This window comes from Heterodontus francisci, chromosome 1 (genome assembly GCF_036365525.1).
Source record: "Heterodontus francisci isolate sHetFra1 chromosome 1, sHetFra1.hap1, whole genome shotgun sequence".
NCBI lineage: Eukaryota > Metazoa > Chordata > Chondrichthyes > Heterodontiformes > Heterodontidae > Heterodontus > Heterodontus francisci.
This window is the reverse complement of record NC_090371.1, coordinates 285151770-285171611: the sequence shown is the minus strand read 5'-3', so window position 1 is coordinate 285171611 and position 19842 is coordinate 285151770. Positions and strand designations below refer to the sequence as shown.

General features: G+C 43.5%; 1 protein-coding gene across 2 annotated transcripts in view; it reads right to left on the bottom strand.

Annotated features, from left to right (window-relative positions):
* Positions 1–19842, bottom strand: part of LOC137377462 (B-cell scaffold protein with ankyrin repeats-like) — a 264713-nt gene that overhangs the window by 12093 nt on the left and 232778 nt on the right. For both annotated transcript variants that reach the window (XM_068047063.1, XM_068047072.1), the window contains 5 exons: positions 18538–18765; positions 8918–8977; positions 7740–7924; positions 2180–2243; positions 911–940 (listed from right to left, as the gene is read on the bottom strand). In XM_068047063.1, coding sequence (XP_067903164.1) covers positions 911–940; positions 2180–2243; positions 7740–7924; positions 8918–8977; positions 18538–18765 — 567 coding nt within the window. The remainder of the gene's footprint in view (positions 1–910; positions 941–2179; positions 2244–7739; positions 7925–8917; positions 8978–18537; positions 18766–19842) is intronic.

The window sequence follows — 19842 nt, the reverse complement described above, 5'->3', positions numbered from 1 at the left end:
CGTTGCATTGCTGTATGCGTAAAGCGCAGGCACAGAGGCTGACCAGGCCCGTTGCCCAAAGATGCACACGTCACGCGATGACGTCATCGGCACATGCTAACCAGTCCTGGCAAGTTGGAACGCAGCGCATGCACAGAGAGCAGGAGCCCGTCTGCACATGTGCACAACTTGGCGCAGCCTGATGATGTCGATGGCTAGCTGCGTTGTCAGGAATCACTTTGTTGAAGTAATGGCTGTAGGATATTTCACATTTACCTGAGAGAGCAAATGGGCCTCAGTTTGACACCTGAGCTGAAAGACAGCATCTATGATAGTGCAGCACTCCCTCAGTACTGTACTGGGAACATCAGCTTGGATCTTTGTGCTCAAATCTCTGGAGCAGAACTTGAACTCACAACCTTCTGATTCAGAGTCAAGAGAGCTACCTACTGAGCCAAGATAGACACTTGGTGTAAGAGGATTATTGGCTATTTTGCCTGGGAGCAATTTTGAGATAATTTACATTAAGATGTTGCTACTAAGTTAAATGCAAGACACAAAGGGTTAAATGCGCACAATGCACAAGCTATTTTGGGAAACATTTTCGGTGCATTAACCTGCACGAGATGAATTGACTAGGACAATTGAGTTCCTCATTTACCATATCAGTTTGAGGCTTACAAGTTACCTCGAATCAAACAACACAGAAGGAGGCCATTCAGCCCATCGCACCTGTGCCGGCTCTTTGAAAGAGCTATCCAATTAGTCCCACTCTCCCCTGCTCTTTCCCCATAGCCCTGCAAGTCTAAGGGTTTATGTTTATCCAGCTTTGTTTTTAAATCAGAATTTTACCATCAATTTTTCCTTTTAAAAACATATTGGGGAAATAAATTTGTCTCCTTTAATTTCTTGAGATAGTAAAACTACTCACCATCCGAAAGATGGATAATTTTGAGTTTATCTGTGAAGAAAAAACAAGTTCACAGGCGTTAATTTGGGACTTTTCAACTCTTTTTATCATGAAAGATGCAATCTTTTAATTCATTCTTGGGCTGTGGGCATCACTGGTAAGGCCCATCTCTAGTTGCCCTGAAAAAGTGGTGGTGAACTACCGCCGATTACAGTTTCGATAGAACAGAGTGGCTTACCAGCAATCACACTGCTGTGGATATGACTCACATGTAGGTCAGACTGAGTAAAAACAGCAGATTTCCTTCTCTAATGAACGTTAGTGAACCAGATGGATTTTCACGACAATCTGACAGCTTGCTGTTAATTTTACTGAGACCAGCTTTTTATTTCCAGATTTTTAAAAACTGAATTCAATTCTCAAACTAAACTGGTGGGATTATGAATTCATGTTCTCTGTATTATGAGTCCAAACTGCTGGGTTAATGTCCGACAATATAATGACTATGCTATCATTCCCCCCAGTGTGATAAAAGGAATTCTGTTGGAGGCTTGCTTGAAGACTCTAGAGAATCAGGGTTAGGTCTGATTCACAGGGATTTCAACCTTCTGGTCATTCATTTTTTATCATTCGTTCAAGGAATGTGGGCGTCGCTGGCCAGGCCAGAATTTATTGCCCATCCCTAATTGACCTTGAGAAGGTGGTGGTGAGCTGCCTTCTTGAACCGCTGCAGTCCATGTGGGGTAGGTACACCCACAGTGCTGTTGGGGAGGGAGTTCCAGGATTTTGACCCAGCGACAGTGAAGGAACAGCGATATAGTTCCAAGTCAGGATGGTGTGTGACTTGGAGGGGAACTTGCAGGTGGTGGTGTTCCCATGTATTTGCTGCCCTTGTCCTTCTAGTTGGTAGAGGTCGCGGGTTTGGAAGGTGCTGTCTAAGAAACCATGGCATAAGTATTTGATAAAAGAAGGATATGGGAAAGGTCTGGGAAATGGGATTTCAGTGGACAGGTCCAGTTAAGAAGAGCTATTACTGGCACAGACACTATGGGCTCCTTCTGTGCTGTTACATCTACAATTGTAAAGGGACTGATTCCTTGATCCTGTGCTTGCTGGGTTGGAAATAGCTTCTCAGATCAATAAAGACAAGTAAGACTCTCTGGTAAGACTTTGCGGTCATGGATTTACCCCTCAGAGATTTTCGACCAGTAACAGTGACCATTAAAAGTGATGGACCCCAAGTTGAACCACCAAGAAATGTTTTAACAAATAAATGAATCTTTGTATTACCATAGAGATCTTCCACATCGTGTCTGTCCTTTATAATCTTCTCTCGGAGCTTACGTAATTTCTCCTTCAAAAAAAAGAGATAAACATAACTGTTAGACCTGAGGTTTTACAGCTTTACCTGAGCACCAGCAGTAGACATGTGAACTGGGGAGACAACAACAACTTGCATTCATATAGCACACTTAATGTAGTAAAATGTCCATATAGGGAGATATTAGGACAGGTGACCAAAAGCTTGGTCAAAGAGGGGATTTTAGGAGCATTTTAAAGGAGGAGAGAGAGGCGGAGAGGTTTAAGGAGAGAATTTTAGAGCTTAGGACTCAGGCAGCTGAAAGCATGACCACCAATGGAGTGAAGGGAATTGGAGGATGCACAAGAGGCCAGAGTTGGAGAAGGGCAGAGATCTCGGAGGGTTTTAGGGCTGGGTGTGGTTACTGACAACAAGAAGGGTGAGGCCATGAAGGGATTTGAAAATGAGCATTTGTTCATTCATGCACCTCCTGTCCCACAATAAAATCCTTGGCAAAGCTTCTGTTATTATTTGAGTGGCTAATAGCAGCTGTCAGTTGTGGCTTGGTAAGTAACACTCTTGCCTCTGAGGCCAGAATGTTGTGGGTTCAGGTTTTGCTCGAGACTGAAGATCAAAATCTATGTTGATGCTCCCAGTTCAGTACTGAGGGAGCGCTGCACTGTCAGAGGGTCAGTACTGAGGGAGCGCTGCACTGTCAGAGGGTCAGTACCGAGGGAGCGCTGCACTGTCGGAGGGTCAGTACTGAGGGAGTGCTGCACTGTCGGAGGGTCAGTACTGAGGGAGTGCTGCACTGTCAGAGGGTCAGTACCGAGGGAGCGCTGCACTGTCGGAGGGTCAGTACTGAGGGAGTGCTGCACTGTCGGAGGGTCAGTACTGAGGGAGTGCTGCACTGTCAGAGGGTCAGTACCGAGGGAGCGCTGCACTGTCGGAGGGTCAATACTGAGAGAGTGCTGCACTGTCGGAGGGTCAGTACTGAGGGAGTGTTGCACTGTCGGAGGGTCAGTACTGAGGGAGTGCTGCACTGTCGGAGGGTCAGTACTGAGGGAGCGCTGCACTGTCGGAGGGTCAGTACTGAGGGAGCGTTGTACTGTCGGAGGGTCAGTACTGAGGGAGTGCTGCACTGTCGGAGGGTCAGTACTGAGGGAGTGCTGCAGTGTCGGAGGGTCAGTACTGAGGGAGTGCTGCACTATCGGAGGGTCAGTACTGAGGGAGCGCTGCACTGTCGGAGGGTCAGTACTGAGGGAGTGCTGCACTGTCGGAGGGTCAGTACTGAGGGAGTGCTGCACTGTCGGAGGGTCAGTACTGAGGGAGCGCTGTACTGTCGGAGGGTCAGTACTGAGGGAGTGCTGTACTGTCGGAGGGTCAGTACTGAGGGAGTGCTGCACTGTTGGAGGGTCAGTACTGAGGGAATGCTGCACTGTCAGAGGTGCTGTCTTTCAGATGAAAATTAAACCAAGGTCCTGTTTGTCCTCTCAGATGGATGTAAAAGATCCAATGGCTGTTATTTTGATGAAGAGCTGTCACCGGTGTCCTGAGTTTAATATTTATTTCTCAACTATCATTACTAAAACAGATTAATTCATCAGTTGTCACATTCCTGTTTGCAGGAGTTTGCTGTATGCAAATTGGCTGTCACTTTTCTTACATTAAAACAGTGACTGCACTTCAAATGTATTTCATTGGCTGTACATTGCTTTGGCCACTGTGAAAGGCACTATATAAATACAAGTCTTTCTTTGTTCTTTTTGCTTTAAGGGGCATTCGATCAGCTGACCAACAATCACTGCCGTACCCGATTTGTATGTTGTAAGTCAGCTCCTGCCTGTTCGGCTGAGACTGCTGGTTACCTGATCTCCAAAATCACGGAGGGCTGGATTTTGGTGGGGTGGATCAGTAGGCACTGTACCACAATCCTTTACCATCTAACACCCAAATCCCACCTGCAGAGAGAGGTGACAATTACCTTCTCTGGGGTACCTTAACCAACAGCTGAACACTTATGATTGAACCTCAAACACACATCAAATTATTTGAGGTTGGGATGATGTCCATGTTGGTACCTGGAGCAGGGGGAGGAATGTCCTGCTTCCTCATCCTCCTTTCTTTATATTCTATCTTGTTTTTTTCACCATTTTATTTCTTCTTTCCTGTTCTGTGCATTGAGTTTCCCTCATTTCCTGGGGAGCTCCCTATGATCTGAGAGTGTCCAGACTGCATTGGGATCTCTCGATCGTGTTTAAATGTTGACAGGACTGCTGTAGGAGTATTCCAACACCACACACAGCTTCTTAACAAAGAGGTTATAACATCACTTTGAAACATCTACGTGTGGGAGTGACAAATAATCAGAGCAAATTGAAAGGGTGAGTCATTAAATAAAGTCAAGAAAATACATCTTGGGAACTAATAAGTTGATGAAATATTGAAAATGATTGTAGTTACTCTCATAATTGTAAAGAGAAAATGTTAGGACTGTTTAGATAGACTCAAGAAGGTAAATTTTTATCTCTGGCTCTCTGAGCGGAAGCCGCCTGTGTTAATGTGACCTTCTCTCTTCTCTCTAGATTTGCCTGGATTTGATTATGAAAATGAAGCATAAATATTTTATTTAAGGACAACTCAGGGAGGGGGAGGGGTTCTTTTTAAAGATGGTGTTTGTTCTGAACCCACAATAACAGAGAATTGGTGATCTGCTGCTCAGCTGTAAAACATTCATTAAAGATTTAAGAAGCTCAGCACAGCTGATGAAAACTCACCTTCAATAATTCTTCAATGTGCCTTTTCAATTGGGTAACAAGACTCCAAGCAGGTTACAATGCCAGAAATGTTGCACTTTTCTGCAGTAGAGTGAACTATTTGTCTGGAAATGCAGGTTAACAGCGAATATGATGCCCTCTGTATTCTTGTGGAGGGGTAATGGAAAGGCAGGGGGCTTTCACTGGGGCATTAGGGCAACACATGGATCAGAGAATGCTGCAATGTTAACAGATAACTGACACGACGAATGCCATTTCTGCTGGTTTGACGTACAATAAGTGCGAAGGAAGATCCATAAGTTGGTAAGAATAGGCAGGGTTAGCTGGCTTCACAGTTGCACAGTTTGGGTGTGGTGGGCCATTATTGGGGCATTAAGGGAAAACGTGCATGGTTTATAATTTTGAGGAGGTGCCTTTAGGAAGTGTTGTAAATTAATCTATATAGAATTACATGTTATTTACAGGACAGAAACAGGCCATTCGGCCCAACTGGTTTACGCCAGTGTTTGTGCTCCACGTGAATCTCCTCCCATCCCTCTTCATGTCACCCTATCAGTATATCTTTCTATTCCTTTCTCCCTCATGTACTTATCCAGCTTCCCCTTAAATGTATCGATGCTATTCACCTCAGTCACTCCCTGTGGTAGTGAGTCCCACATTCTCACCACTCTCTGGGGAAAGAAGTTTCTCCTGAATTCCCGATTGGATTTATTACGGACTAGGGCGGCACAGTGGCGCAGTGGTTAGCACCGCAGCCTCACAGCTCCAGGGACCCGGGTTCGATTCCGGGTACTGCCTGTGTGGAGTTTGCAAGTTCTCCCTGTGTCTGCGTGGGTTTTCTCCGGGTGCTCCGGTTTCCTCCCACAAGCCAAAAGACTTGCAGGTTGATAGGTTAATTGGCCATTATAAATTGTCACTAGTATAGGTAGGTGGTAGGGAAATATAGGGACAGGTGGGGATGTTTGGTAGGAATATGGGATTAGTGTAGGATTATTATAAATGGGTGGTTGATGTTCGGCACAGACTCGGTGGGCCGAAGGGCCTGTTTCAGTGCTGTATCTCTAATCTAATCTAATCTAATATTGATGGCCACTATTCATCCACACGTGCAAACAACTTCTCTACATATACCCTGTCAAATCCCTTCATAACTTTAAAGACCTCTATCAGGTCACCTTTTCTCTTTTCTAGAGAAAAGAGCCCCAGCCTATTCAACATGAAGAACCACAAGTTATTTAAATAACAGTAACAACCACAATGCTCCTAACACAGCTTTCCGGTCTCCAGGATTATTGTGCAGGAATCTCCATGTTCTAATTGCCCATTTTCTTTGCAGGCCAGCCTGGCATTTAGTGACAGATGATGAGACGCTCGATGGTGTAGGTGGCGCTGGATCAGGCTTGGAGTTTGTGACGACTTCTCAGTGTCCTAAGCAGCTCGTGTTGTGAGAGGCTTTGATAAAGTTAATACAGCAATGAGAGGGCAAATATTTCAAGGAGCACTCGAAGAATGAAGGCACAGGTTTGGAGAATGATGTCTGCTCTGAGGATTGTTTGGACATGGAATAGTTTACCAGAAATAGTGGTTGAAGCACAATCAATAATAGTTTTTAAATGGAAAGTAACGAAATGTTCAAAAAAGAAGCTGAGTGGAGTTGATGAGAGCATCTGCAGTTCAGGCTGAGGAACTGGCTGTCACAAAGCTGAGGGGATACACTGCCCCCACTGGCAGGAGGAGATTGTCATTACAGTGTGACAGATTACATAGAAAATCCCCATTAGAAATGGGGACATAAGAATTTCTAATATAAAAACAGACACAAAACCTTGACAATAAGAAGTAAGGTTTTGTAGACAGGAGATGTTTGCTGGTGTAGGACTTTTAATATGAGGTTTAGTTTATGTCATTTTATTTAGAGTGTTCAGGTGTAGAGTTTAGAAAGAGAGGGAGACTTGCATTTGGATAGCACCTTTCATCACTTCAGGACATCCCAAAATGCTTTCTAACTAATTAAGTACTTTTGAAGTGCAGTTGCTGTTACAATGTAAGGAAATACGGCAGCTAATTTGTGCACAACAAGATCCCACAAACAGCAATGTGATAATGACCAGATAATCTGTTATTTTTAATAGCAATAAATTGTATTGATTTGAAGGACTAGTAAGATGGCAATGTTGCATTTCTTGTTATGATGTGTTGCTTTGTAGGGATGTTGATATTGTGCATAACAGAATGATTTCTCTTTTCTCCCTCACCTCCTCCACAAGGAAGGAAGATGTCGCTTAAACAGTAAAATCATCCCCCAGAGTTCAGGGTGGTGGGATTGATCCATTGACTCACACTGGCAGAGGGAAGGGGTTGGGCTGTTCCTCCCTTCCAATGGGAGATTCCCCTTACAGGGGCAGGGCCAAGAGCTAGAAAAAAAACTCTTGTAAGTGGGAGATCTACCCGCAGCTTATCCCCACACACAGAAACAAGTCTTTGAACAACAACTGACAGAGAAGCCATTCACTCCCTACCCTGTGTGTGGTTGAGTTTGTGAACTCCTGGCCATACCTGAACTAACATGTCAGGGAAGGAAATCCTGGTTTTATTGTAAATAAATCTTGTTCAGTCCTTTTAAGAAAATTCACATCTGACTTTCGTCAATTGCTTTACAGCAACGTCACTTCAGAACCATGGAAGAAAGTGTCTCCAACTCCACATTAGTATATAGACCTCCTTCCCCGCCAATTATATCTTGTAGGAAGTGGATGAAGGTTTGTTCTGGTACCTGTTGTGCAGCATCTTGATCCTTCTGTTCAATCTGCCACAGTTTGAATTTTTTTTGGGCTTCATTCACTGTGAGAACTCCCTTCTTGACTAGTTCTTGCAGATGGATTAGCTGTTGCTGTCCTGGATCATACTCTGCTCTGAATGTGTCGTACACTGGGTTCTCATCAATCTTGAGTCTGGCTGCTGCACATCACAAAGAGGATCATTTAGGAACATAGGACGACTTTGCTGCTAAACAAACTCATACAACCCAATAGTATTACTTTGATAGTAAGGAGTTACATTGTGGGAATGAGTTTGCTGCATCGTGACTGTTCAAAATCAGTAATTATAAGGCATGAAGATAACGGCAGACATCATCAGACTCTTTGAGGGCTAAATTGAGCTGTATAGCAGCCATTTTCTTGGAGCTAGGTGGCCAAAATAAGGCTCAAAAATGGGGTCTGAGATGCACGCACACATGTCAAATGGCATGACACCATCTGGTGAAGGATGCATGACAGTTTCAGTAGCATTGACCAGTCAGTGGTGCAAATGGTGCAAAGAACCATGTGTGGATGCCAGCTGGGCCCCAGCTGGTGGTTCCCTCCAGTGATCAAGGGTGCCATAAAAGGACTGAGGATGAGTGAGATGGTGATGAAGGGGCCACCCCTCATGGAGCTCCATCATCATCACCCTCCCCCATGGCTCCTCCCATGGATGAAGTAACTGTGGAGTCACACCCTGTGACTGAAGGTGTCCCCACAGTGCGGCCAGTCTTTGGAGATTGTAAAACTGACTGAATTCAAAAATACTGGAACGATTTCACTGAAAATGACTGGAAAAGTAATTATTTTCAAAAGTGATGAATTTTCAATGTAAAGGATTATTGTCCCATATTTTTTGCTAATTATTTAAAAAATAGTTCATTAAAATTCAAATGCTCAGTGAAAAAAAAGAAAATGGCAAAGAAATATGAGGGTGATTTTCCAGATGCTTGCCACCAGGAGGCAGCCTTGCCCATCAGCTTGACACACTGGGTAATGCTGGGATTCTGCTGGATAATATGCTTTGTTGCTGGCGTATAATCGCAACTCGACAGTGCTCGTGATTAACGATATCTCAAAGCCACAAACTGAGAAAACCTATTTATTCTCGGAGTTACCATGAGACACCAACAATGACAAGGATCCATACCTCTTTTGGGGACAGCGTAGACTTTGTCATCAGTTCCTTTTCCAGTCTTTTGCTGAAACACTAACACAAAGTCATATCAGTACTTGTTGAAAGTTCCTGAGCAATAACATTTGATCTTTGATCCTCTTTGGATTAACATCTGGCCAACATTAATCCAACTGGTTACACTCGGAGCTGGGAATCCACCGAGGGGATCTGATGTCATCGCAACAGTATGATCAAAAATTTGTACATTCCAGAGCATTAGCCTGGGCCTCTGGAATACTAGTCCAGTGACATTATCACTGTGCCACTGACTGCCCCTTATTATTCAAAAATCATAGATTCTTTTGGTGGATGTTGAGTAACCTCCTTAGCAATGAGTCTCACTGTGAGAGTTTTCAGCTCATAGAATCATAGAATGGTTACAACACAGGTGGAGGCCATTTGGCCCTGTGCTGGCACTCTACAAGAGCAATTCAGCTGTCCTATTGCCTCGCTCTTTCCTTCTAGCCCTGCAAATTTTTTATTTTCAGATAATTATCCAATTTCCTTTTGAAAGCCACCATTGAATCTGCCTCACCACACTCTCAGACAGTGCATTCCAGATCCTAAACACTCACTGAACCTGCCTCCACCACACTCTCAGACAGTGCATTCCAGATCCCAAACACTCACTGAATCTGCCTCCACCACACTCTCAGACAGTGCATTCCAGATCCTAAACACTCACTGAACCTGCCTCCACCACACTCTCAGACAGTGCATTCCAGATCCCAAACACTCACTGAATCTGCCTCCACCACACTCTCAGACAGTGCATTCCAGATCCTAAACACTCACTGAACCTGCCTCCACCACACTCTCAGACAGTGCATTCCAGATCCCAAACACTCACTGAATCTGCCTCCACCACACTCTCAGACAGTGCATTCCAGATCCTAAACACTCACTGAACCTGCCTCCACCACACTCTCAGACAGTGCATTCCAGATCCTAAACACTCACTGAACCTGCCTCCACCACACTCTCAGACAGTGCATTCCAGATCCTAAACACTCACTGAACCTGCCTCCACCACACTCTCAGACAGTGCATTCCAGATCCTAAACACTCACTGAACCTGCCTCCACCACACTCTCAGGCAGTGCATTCCAGATTCTAAACACTCACTGAACCTGCCTCCACCACACTCTCAGGCAGTGCATTCCAGATCCTTACTTCCTTTTAAGTAAAACACCCTCAAATTTCAGCAATCTCCAGATGATTTCATGTCAATGAAATCCTTTTCAGTTTTTAAAATATAGATTCTCAAGTTTTAACAAAAAATGGAAACCCACATAACAATATACTCTATTTTATTTCAGAATAAAGTCCACCAACCAGGTTTCTTGAATAAACAACAAAATTATCAACTTATTATAAAACAAGACGCATTCAGTAAAGATGCAAAGCATTGACACACAGATTGAAATATGAAAGTTTCCTTCTAACTTAGCCCTGCGCGCATGCACGCACGCACCAGAAAAATAAAGACGTTTTCTCTACAGAGAACGCTTTACAAAAAAGACCAAAAAAAACTTTAGCCAAATACTTGTTAATTCTTGAAGGAAAAAGAAGATGATATGGAATGATATCAGTTGTCCTTTTATTCTGGCATCCCAAATATGTGTAGACGGTTGTCAAAGGAATCTTTTTGGAGCAGTTTTCTTCAGGTGATGTTGATGATTAGCTTGGCTGGCTTTCCAGAAGAAATGAGGCATCAGGGGTTTCGGCTATCACACACTAGATTCTCAGGGTTTCTCAGAGAGGTGGAGAAATGATGAGATGTTTGCTTCTCTCAGCAGGCTACTATCCCTACTGACTCAAAACACAATATCCAAACTGAAAACAACTCCTGACCGCCATAAATCTTGACATGTCACTTCTCTGTAAACAACTCCCCCGAGTCACCAAGGCTCCTGTTGTTTATTTAGCTAAAGACATGTGACATCCAGTAAGGGTTGTTTTAAAACAGAAAGCTCAAGTCCTTCCAGTGACCTTTTAAAAAACAAACTCCAGCATCTATGGAATCACTTCAGTCCTCCAAAGGAATCCATTTCCACAATTCTAAAACACGAGTCCTTAAAATTATTAAAAAATGGAAGCACTTTCATAACAACCCTCCCCCCCCCCCCCCCACCCCGATCCCTCTGCTCCTGCGCCCCCTTTAGAATTGTATCCTTTATTGTATATTGCCTTTCCTTGTGGGGGGTTGGTTAGCTCAGCTGGCTAGACAGCTAATGTATAATGCAGAAAGATGCCAACAGTGTGGGTTCAATCCCCATACTGGCTGTGGAAGGCCCACCTCCTCGCCTTGCCCCATGCTTGAGGAGTAGTGACCCTCAAGCTGTACATCATCAGCAGCCCCTCTCATGGGGAGGGATGCCAATGGCCCTTTGGGACTATAGCTGGAGCAAACAAGCTTCTCCTTGTTATTCCTACCAAAATGTTGTACCTTGTATCTTAGGATGATAGATATTAGTCACTGAACTAGTAATCCAGAGGCCCAGGCCAATGCCCTGGGGACATGGGTTCAAATCCCACCACAGCAGCTGCTGGAATTTAAATTCAATTAATTAATAAAAAAAATCTGGAATTGAAAACTAGTCTCGGTAATGGTGCCATGAAACTATCATCGATTGTTGTAAAGACCCATCTGGTTCACTAATGTCCTTTCGGGAAGGAAATCTGCCGTCCTTACCTGGTCTGGCCTACGTGTGACTCCAGACCCACAAGGTTGACTCTTAACTGCCCTCTGAAATGGTCTAGCAAGACATTCAGTTGTCAAGGCCAATTAGGGATGGGCAACAAATGCTGGCCATGCCAGCGACAACTGCATCCCATGAAAGAATAAAAAAATTATTACACAGAAAACAAGCCATTCAGTCTAATTGAGCTCTGACAGTGTGTGCCCATCCACTATAACAATCGTCTGACTAGTGTCCCATCTTTCTCTGCTGCCCATATCCTAATTCGCACTGTTCACCCATCATCACTGTGCTCATTGACCTATTTTGGGTGTCAGTCAGGCATGCCTTAAATTTAAAATCCTCATCCTTGTTTTCATATCCCACCATAGCTGTGCCCCACCCTATCTCTGTAACCTCCTCCAACTCTACAACCCTCTGAGATCTCTTCACTCCTTAATTCTGGCCTCTTGTGCATCCCCAACTTCTTTCGCTACACCATTGGTGGCCGTGCCTTCAGCTGCCTCTGCCCTAAGCCCTGGAATTTCCTCCCGAAGCCTCCCTGCTTCTCTCCTTTAAGATGCTCCTCAAAACCTACCTCTTTGACCATGCTGTCCTAATACCTCCTTAAATCTTCTTGCAGGCAGTACATTCCAGATCCTAACAACTTACTTCCCAAAATAATTCTTCTCTCCTCTCCTCTGTTTCTTTTTTCCAATTACCTGTGTTCTCTGGTTACTGACCAACTTTCCAGTGGTAATAGCTTCTCCGTATTTAGTTTGTCTAAGATCCTGTCTGCTGTTTGTCTGTCACTGTGGGAAGGATGATAAACTGGTGGAGATTCCATCTCACCTTATCTGTGCCGGGACCAATTTCCAAAGTGAATGAAGTAACTGTATCACTTCCCCTGGGAGCAGTTGCTTGACAGTCAATGGCTTGTCTATTCTGCTCCTTGCTACAGTGGGAGTCAGTGTGTTTTTTTGAATACTGGAAAGCTGCCACAGTGATCATAACTTTCAATATTTGCTTGTTCCTATCACACGGGCTCGGATAGTCACTGACCAGCCATAGTTTCTTCATTGTCTTTCTCACTCTCTCTACCCTGAGATCAGTCAATAGCTAGAGCCCAAAATAACCAACCAATGATAAGAGATAGTTTTAGGATATACAAGTTGGGGACAAGGCTATAAAATTATTCTACCACTCACATTCCTATCAGAAAAAAATTAACAGGGATCAACAATAACACAACTTGAATTTATATAGTGTCTTTAACATAGTAACATGTCCAAAGTGCTTCACGAGACCTCACCAGTGGAAATTTGACACTGAGCCTCATCGGGTAATATTAGGACAGGTGATCGAAAGTTTGATGAAAGAGGTAGGTTTTAACAAGTGTCTTAGAGGAGGAGAGGGAGACAGAAAAGTTTAGGAAGAGAATTCCAGAGCTTAAAGTCCAGGCAGACAAAGGCATGGTCACCGATGTTGCAGTGATTAAAATTGGGGCTGTACACGAGGCCAGAATTGGGGGAGCGCAGAGACCTCAGAGGGTTGTAGGGCTGGAGGAGGTGACAGAGATAGGGAGGAATGAAGCCATGGAGGAATTTGAAAACAAGGATGAGAATTTTAAAATTGAGGCATTGCTTAACTGGAGCCAATATAGGTCGGCGAGCACAGGGGTGATAGGTGAACATGATTTGCTGCGAGTTAGGATATGGGCAGCAGTGTTGGATGAGGGCTGAAGTTTATGGAAGTTGGAGGATGGCAGGCCAGTCAGCAGTGTGTTAGGATCGTCAAATCTAGAGTTAACAAAGGCACCTGACGAGATGAAGCAGGGGTGGAGTGGGGCGATGTTACGGTGATGGAAGTGATGCTGTGAGGATGGGATTTTAGGGAACATTATGATCGCAGGTCTCTTGAACTGCTGTGCTACAAAATCCCAGGATATTCAAGTAGCAGGTAAAGAACATCGTAACTTGTCAGCATCTCAAACTACAATCTGAGCCAGACACAGGCAATGACTTTACAATGCTTTACAGACTCCTGGTGTCCTGGCCAACATTTCATCCTCAATCAATGCCACCAAAACAGATTATTTGGCTATTTGTCTCATTTTCAGTTTGTGGGTTCTTGCTGTGCACAGATTGGATGCTGTGTTTTTCTATTGTTACGACCAAAGTGGGAGGAGTGCACTGTCTTTTCTAGTTCCACTTCTCCACAGGTCACAACAGATATTTAAATATTTACCCAGTTACCGATGTAATCAATCATACACGTTGCTGTTTATCCCAGATTAAATTATATCAACCACGTTTCTTTAATAAACAACAAAATTATCAGTTTATTATAAAACAAGACTTATCCAGCAACGAAGCAAAGTCTTAACACACAGATTGAGATATGAAAGTTCCCTTTTTAAACCCCACACACAAACTCACCCACACTGAAAAAAATACAAAAATTCTCTCTGCGCAGGTCTATTACAAAAAAAAGGACAAAAAAAACTTTGGTTAAATACTTGCTAATCCTTGCAGAAAAAAGAGGAGATATGGAAAGATGTCAGTCATCCCTTTTGGTCTGACATCCGGGTATATGGTGATGGGTCACTGGGATCTTTTCTAAAGCAGTTCTTTTCTGGCGGCGTTGAGAATTAATCTGGCAGGTTTTCCAGCTTCTCAGGAGAGATGCAGCACCAGGGATTTTAGCTTTCCCACACTGGATCTTTGCAGGGTTTCTTCAAAGAAGTCGAGAAAGAGGTGAGCTGGATGTTTGTTCCTTGGGCAATTGATCTCCAACTGTCTTCAAAACAGTTCACACCCCAACTGACTTGAAAACAATAAAAAAAACCCAAACAGAAAGTCAACCTCCTGACCTCCATAAACCTTGACATGTGCTTCTCTGTAAACATCTTCCCCTGGTCACCAAGGTTTCTGTTGTTTATTGAGCATGAAGCATATGATTTCCAGCAAAGATTGTTTTCAAACAACATCTCAAGTATCCTTTTGGTGAACTTGGTAAAAAAAAACACATCCATGGAATCTTTTCAGTTTTAAAACACATGTCCTCAAAAAAATATATTAAAAAATAGAAGCACTTTCGTAACACTATATAACTTCCAAAGTAATTCATTTGTTGTTAAACACTTTCAATGTCTTTTTATGTAGTTATGCTAAATGTTAATGCTTCTATGTTAAAACACCATTCAGAATCCCTGGCTTTATAAATAGAGGCATAGAGTACCAAAGTAAGGAAGTGATGCTAAACCTTTATAAATCACTGGGTTAGCCCCCAGCTGGAGTATTGTGTCCAATTCTGGGCACCACACTTTAGGAAGGATGTCAAGGCCTTGGAGAGGGTGCAGAGGAGATTTACTAGAATGGTACCAGGAATGAGGGAGTTCAGTTAATGTGGAGAGACTGGAGAAGCTGGGATTGTTCTCCTTAGAGCAGAGGAGGTTAAAGGGAGATTTAATAGGGGTGTTCAGAATTATGAGGAATTTTGATAGAGTAAATTATGAGAACTATTTCCGATGGCAGGAGGGTCAGTAACCAGAGGACACAGATTTAAGGTAACTGGCAAAAAGAACCAGAGGTGAGATAAGGAGAACCTTTTTTTTTTACACAGTGAGTTGTTGTGATCTGGAACGCGCTGCCTGAAAGGGCGGTGGAAGCAAATTCAATAGTAACTTTCAAAAGGGAATTAGATACATACTCGGAAAGGGAAAAATTGCAGGGCTATGGGGAAAGCGTAGGGGAGTGAGTCTAACTGGCTAGCTCTTTTAAAGAGCCAACACAGACACAATGGGCTGAATGGCCTCCTCCAGGCCTTCAAGCCCTTGAGATCTCTGCACACTTCCATTCCTGGCCTTGATTTTAATCCTGCCACCATTTGTGGCTGTGCTTTCAGCCGCCAGGGTTTTAAGCTCTGGAATTCCCTCCCTAAACCTCTCCACTTTTCTCTTCTCCTTTAAGATGCTTTTTAAAACCTGCCTCTTTGACCAAGCTTTGGGTCACCTGACCTAATATTTCTTTATGGGGCTGGTGTCAAAGATGTTTTTATTGCTATCACTCTTGTTAACCACTTTGGGACATTTTGAAACATTGAATGTGTTATATGAATACAAGTTGTTTTATGAGTCTATGTAGTGGCTTCTGAGCAAGGGAATTTGCAGAGCTGACATATTTTTAGTTGGAGAGGAATTAATAAAAAAAAACACGAGTGAGGAAATTCACAAGAACTGAGGCGAGGACCTAAAACTATAGCTGTGATCACAGATGACGCCCCTGGTCAGTCTTAAAAATGCATTGCTCCTCCATACAACTTCTCCTTAACCCCTTTGAATGCAATGCTGCTGAAATAAGATCTAAGTGTCTGGGATCAAACAGGTCAATAATGATAATAAATTGCATCAGACTGCAGGAAACACTGAACAATGCTATTGATTGGGCAGTAAGTAGTTTAATTGATGTGATTCCAGCTTGTGCTGAGACCTGCAGTCTTTTATTGGCCTGAACTGCATCAGCACCATTTGTATAACTGCTGAGCATATAGGGAGCTAAGTGAATTAGTCAACATCTCGTCATCAAACTTGTCTTTAGAAAAGAGGTTATTAGTATTTGGGAGGACTGTCATCCTTTCCGAAATAAAACTTTAATTTGTTAAAAGATTTATTTGTATATCTGGAAATCACAGCTTAAAGGAGGGCCATTTCGCCCATCCACCATGTGCTAGCTTTTCAGCTGGAGCTGCCGACTTTAAGCGCATTCCCCAATCCTTTTAAAATCATAGGATCACACTGCATAGGAGGAGGCCATTTGGCCCATTGTGCCTCTGCTAGCTGTTTGAAAGAGCTATCCAAATAGTCCCAATCACCCTGCTCTTATAGAGTGATAAAGCCAGAGAGTAATTTACGGTATAGAAGGACATTCGGCCCATCGAGTGCTGGCTGGCTCTCTGTGGAGTAATCCAGTCAGTGCCACTCCCCCGTTTGATTGCCAAGTTTATTTCCTTCAAGTGCCCATCCAATTTCCTTTTGAAATCATTGTTTCCGCTTCCACCAGCCTCATGAGCAGTGAGTTCCAGGTCATTATCACCCGCTGCGTAAAAACGTTCTTCCTCATATTCCCCCTGCATCTTTTGCCTAAAACCTTCAAACTGTGTCCCCTAGTCCTTGTACCATCAGTTAATGGGAACAGTTTTTCCTTGTCTAACTTATCTAAGTCTGTCAATCTTGTACACTTCTATCAAATCAGCCCTCAATCTCCTCTGTTCCAAGCAGAACAACCCCAGCTTTCCCAACCTAACCTTGTAACTAAAATCCCCCATCCTTGGAACCATTCTGGTAAATCTCCTCTGCACCCTCTCAAGGACCCTCTCATCCTTCCTGAAGTGTGGTGACCAGACTGGACACAATACTCCAGTTGGGGCCTAACCAGAGCTTTATAAAGGTTCAGCATAACTTCCCTGCTTTTGTACTCTATGCCTTTATTTGTGAAGCCCAAGATCACATATACTTTGCTAACTACTCTCTCAGTATGTCCTGCCACCTTCAAAGATCGATGAACATGCACATCCAGATCCCTCTGTTCCTGCACACTCTTTAGAACTGTGCCGGTCAGTCTATATTGCCTCTTCCTATCCCTTCTGCCAAATGCATCATCTCACCTTTGTATTAAATTCCATCTGCCACCTGTCTGCCCATTCTGCTAGCCTGTTCTAGGCAGTTCGTATCACCCTCACTGTTTGCAACTCCTCCAAGTTTGGTATCATTGGCAAATTTAGAAATTCTACTCTGTATTCCAAGGTCCAAGTCATTTGTATATAGCAAAAAAAGCAGTGGTCCCAGCACTGACCACTGGGAACATCATTGTCTACCATCCTCCAGTCTGAAAACACCCATTTACCATGACTCGCTGTTTCTGACTCTGCGCCAATTTTTTAATCTAATTGGACACTGACTCTCCTATTCCATGAGCCTCAATTTTGTTAAAGAGCCTTTTATGTAGTACTTTGTCAAACGCTTTCTTAAAATCCATATCGACAACATCCACTGCATTCCCTTCATCAACCTTCTCGGTTACTTCATCAAAAAATTCAATTTGATTAGTCAAGCATTATCTGCCTTTTACAAATCCATGTCCTCAATTAACTCAAACCCATTACCTTTCCCATTACTCTACAAATCTTTCCCTTTGGAAGTTATTATTGAATCTGTTTGCACTGCCCTTTCATGCAATGCATTCCAGATCACAACTCACTGCATAACAACAAACAAGTTCTCCTTATCTCACCTTTGATTCTTTTGCCAATTGCCTTAAATCTATGTTCTCTGGTTATTGGACCTCCTGCCACTGGAAACAACACCCTTCATGATTCTGAACACTTCTATTAAATCTCCCCTTAACCTTCTCTGCTCTAAGGAGAACAACTCCAGCTTCTCCAGTGTCTCTACGTAACAGAATTCTTGTAATCCTGGTCCCATTCTAGTAAATCTCCTCTGCACCCTCTCCAAGGCCTTGACATCATTCCTAAAGTGTGGAACACAGAACTGGACACAATCCTCCAGCTGGGACTGTCCCAGTGAGGTCGGGACCTCTCAACAGTCTCCAATCCAGCTGGTTAACATTTCCCTTGGCTGAACACCAGTGAGCTGTTTCCAATGGCCCTTTGGTGGCTATCAATCACAGGGGCCCTTCCCCACTCTGCTGGTCGGCCAGCGTTCCCTGTGGTCAACTCTTGTGGAGGAAGCACCTTGTTCCCACTTGCTTGACTTGGATGAGAATGAAAACTCCTGACGGAGAAGAGACAAACTCATGATTCATCACTTTGTAACATCCCATTTAGACACCAATAAAATCCTAGATTGCTTTAGTGCAGATGCTGGAATAACTACTGCTACTGTGAATGACATACCTTGAGCTATAAAGGGAGTATTGTCCACATACTGCAGAGTGGTAGGCCGAGGAATAGGTGCTGGCGGTCTTTTTACTATATTAGCCGCGCTTTCTTTTTTAACTTCCATGACGCTGTTGGCTTCAGGTAAAATTAAGTCATAAGGATCTTCATCCTCCATTGTCAAAGTGTACGGATCCTCCTCAGGCTTCACTTCCTCATTCTCTTCCATATCCGAACACTCTTTAGCTGTTGAAACAGTTGGGACAAATGTTTGTTGATTATTTTCCTTCCTATATAGGATCTTAAAGACTGCAGGATATAAATCTACTATGGATTATCTGGTCAATGCTGTTTGTGGGATCTTGCTGTGCACAAATTGGTTGCTGCATTACAACAGTAATTGCACTTCACAAAGAATTCATTGGCTGTAAAGCACTTTGGGATATCCTGAAAGCTGTTGTATAAATACAGTTCTTTCAAGGCCATTTTAGATTTAGATTTAGATTTAGTGATACAGCACTGAAACAGGCCCTTCGGCCCACCAAGTCTGTGCCGACCATTAACCACCCATTTATACTAATCCTGCACTAATCCCATATTCCTACCACATCCTCACCTGTCCCTATATTTCCCTACCACCTACGTATACTAGTGGCAATTTATAATGGCCAATTCACCTATCAACCTGCAAGTCTTTTGGCGGTGGGAGGAAACCGGAGCACCCGGAGAAAACCCACGCAGACACAGGGAGAACTTGCAAACTCCACACAGGCAGTACCCAGAATTGAACCCGGGTCGCTGGAGCTGTGAGGCTGCGGTGCTAACCACTGCGCCGCTGTGCCGCCCCTTGTTTTGCAACAAGGTTTAACAAACCTCTCTAGTCCTCCCTCCTTGTTGACATTTCTTTATCCTTTCTTGATCTGATTGGTCACTGGGCAGAACAGATGAGCTATTAGTTGTGGTTCCTGAATCTCCCTCTCTCTGTCTCTCTGAAGATGTCCCAGGTTTCCATTTGGGACAAACTCCTGCAGCAACAGTCGAGATCAGTGAGCCACTAGCTGCAGGATTGATGGCAAAAACATTCCAGCCAGTAGCACGCAGAGGCTCCAACCTTGCTGTCTCCCAAATCTGATAAAGTTTTAACGTAAAACAACTGTTGGAAACAGAGTAAAATATTCTGGCACTGTTTGGAACACAGTCAAATAAATATTTAATTCTGGAAAAGAAATCCTTTTGACTGCTGAAGGAGTTTTCCAGATTCCAGAGGCTTTATTAAAAAAAAAGTAGTTGGGGAATAATCCTGTGGACGCGATTCACTGATCA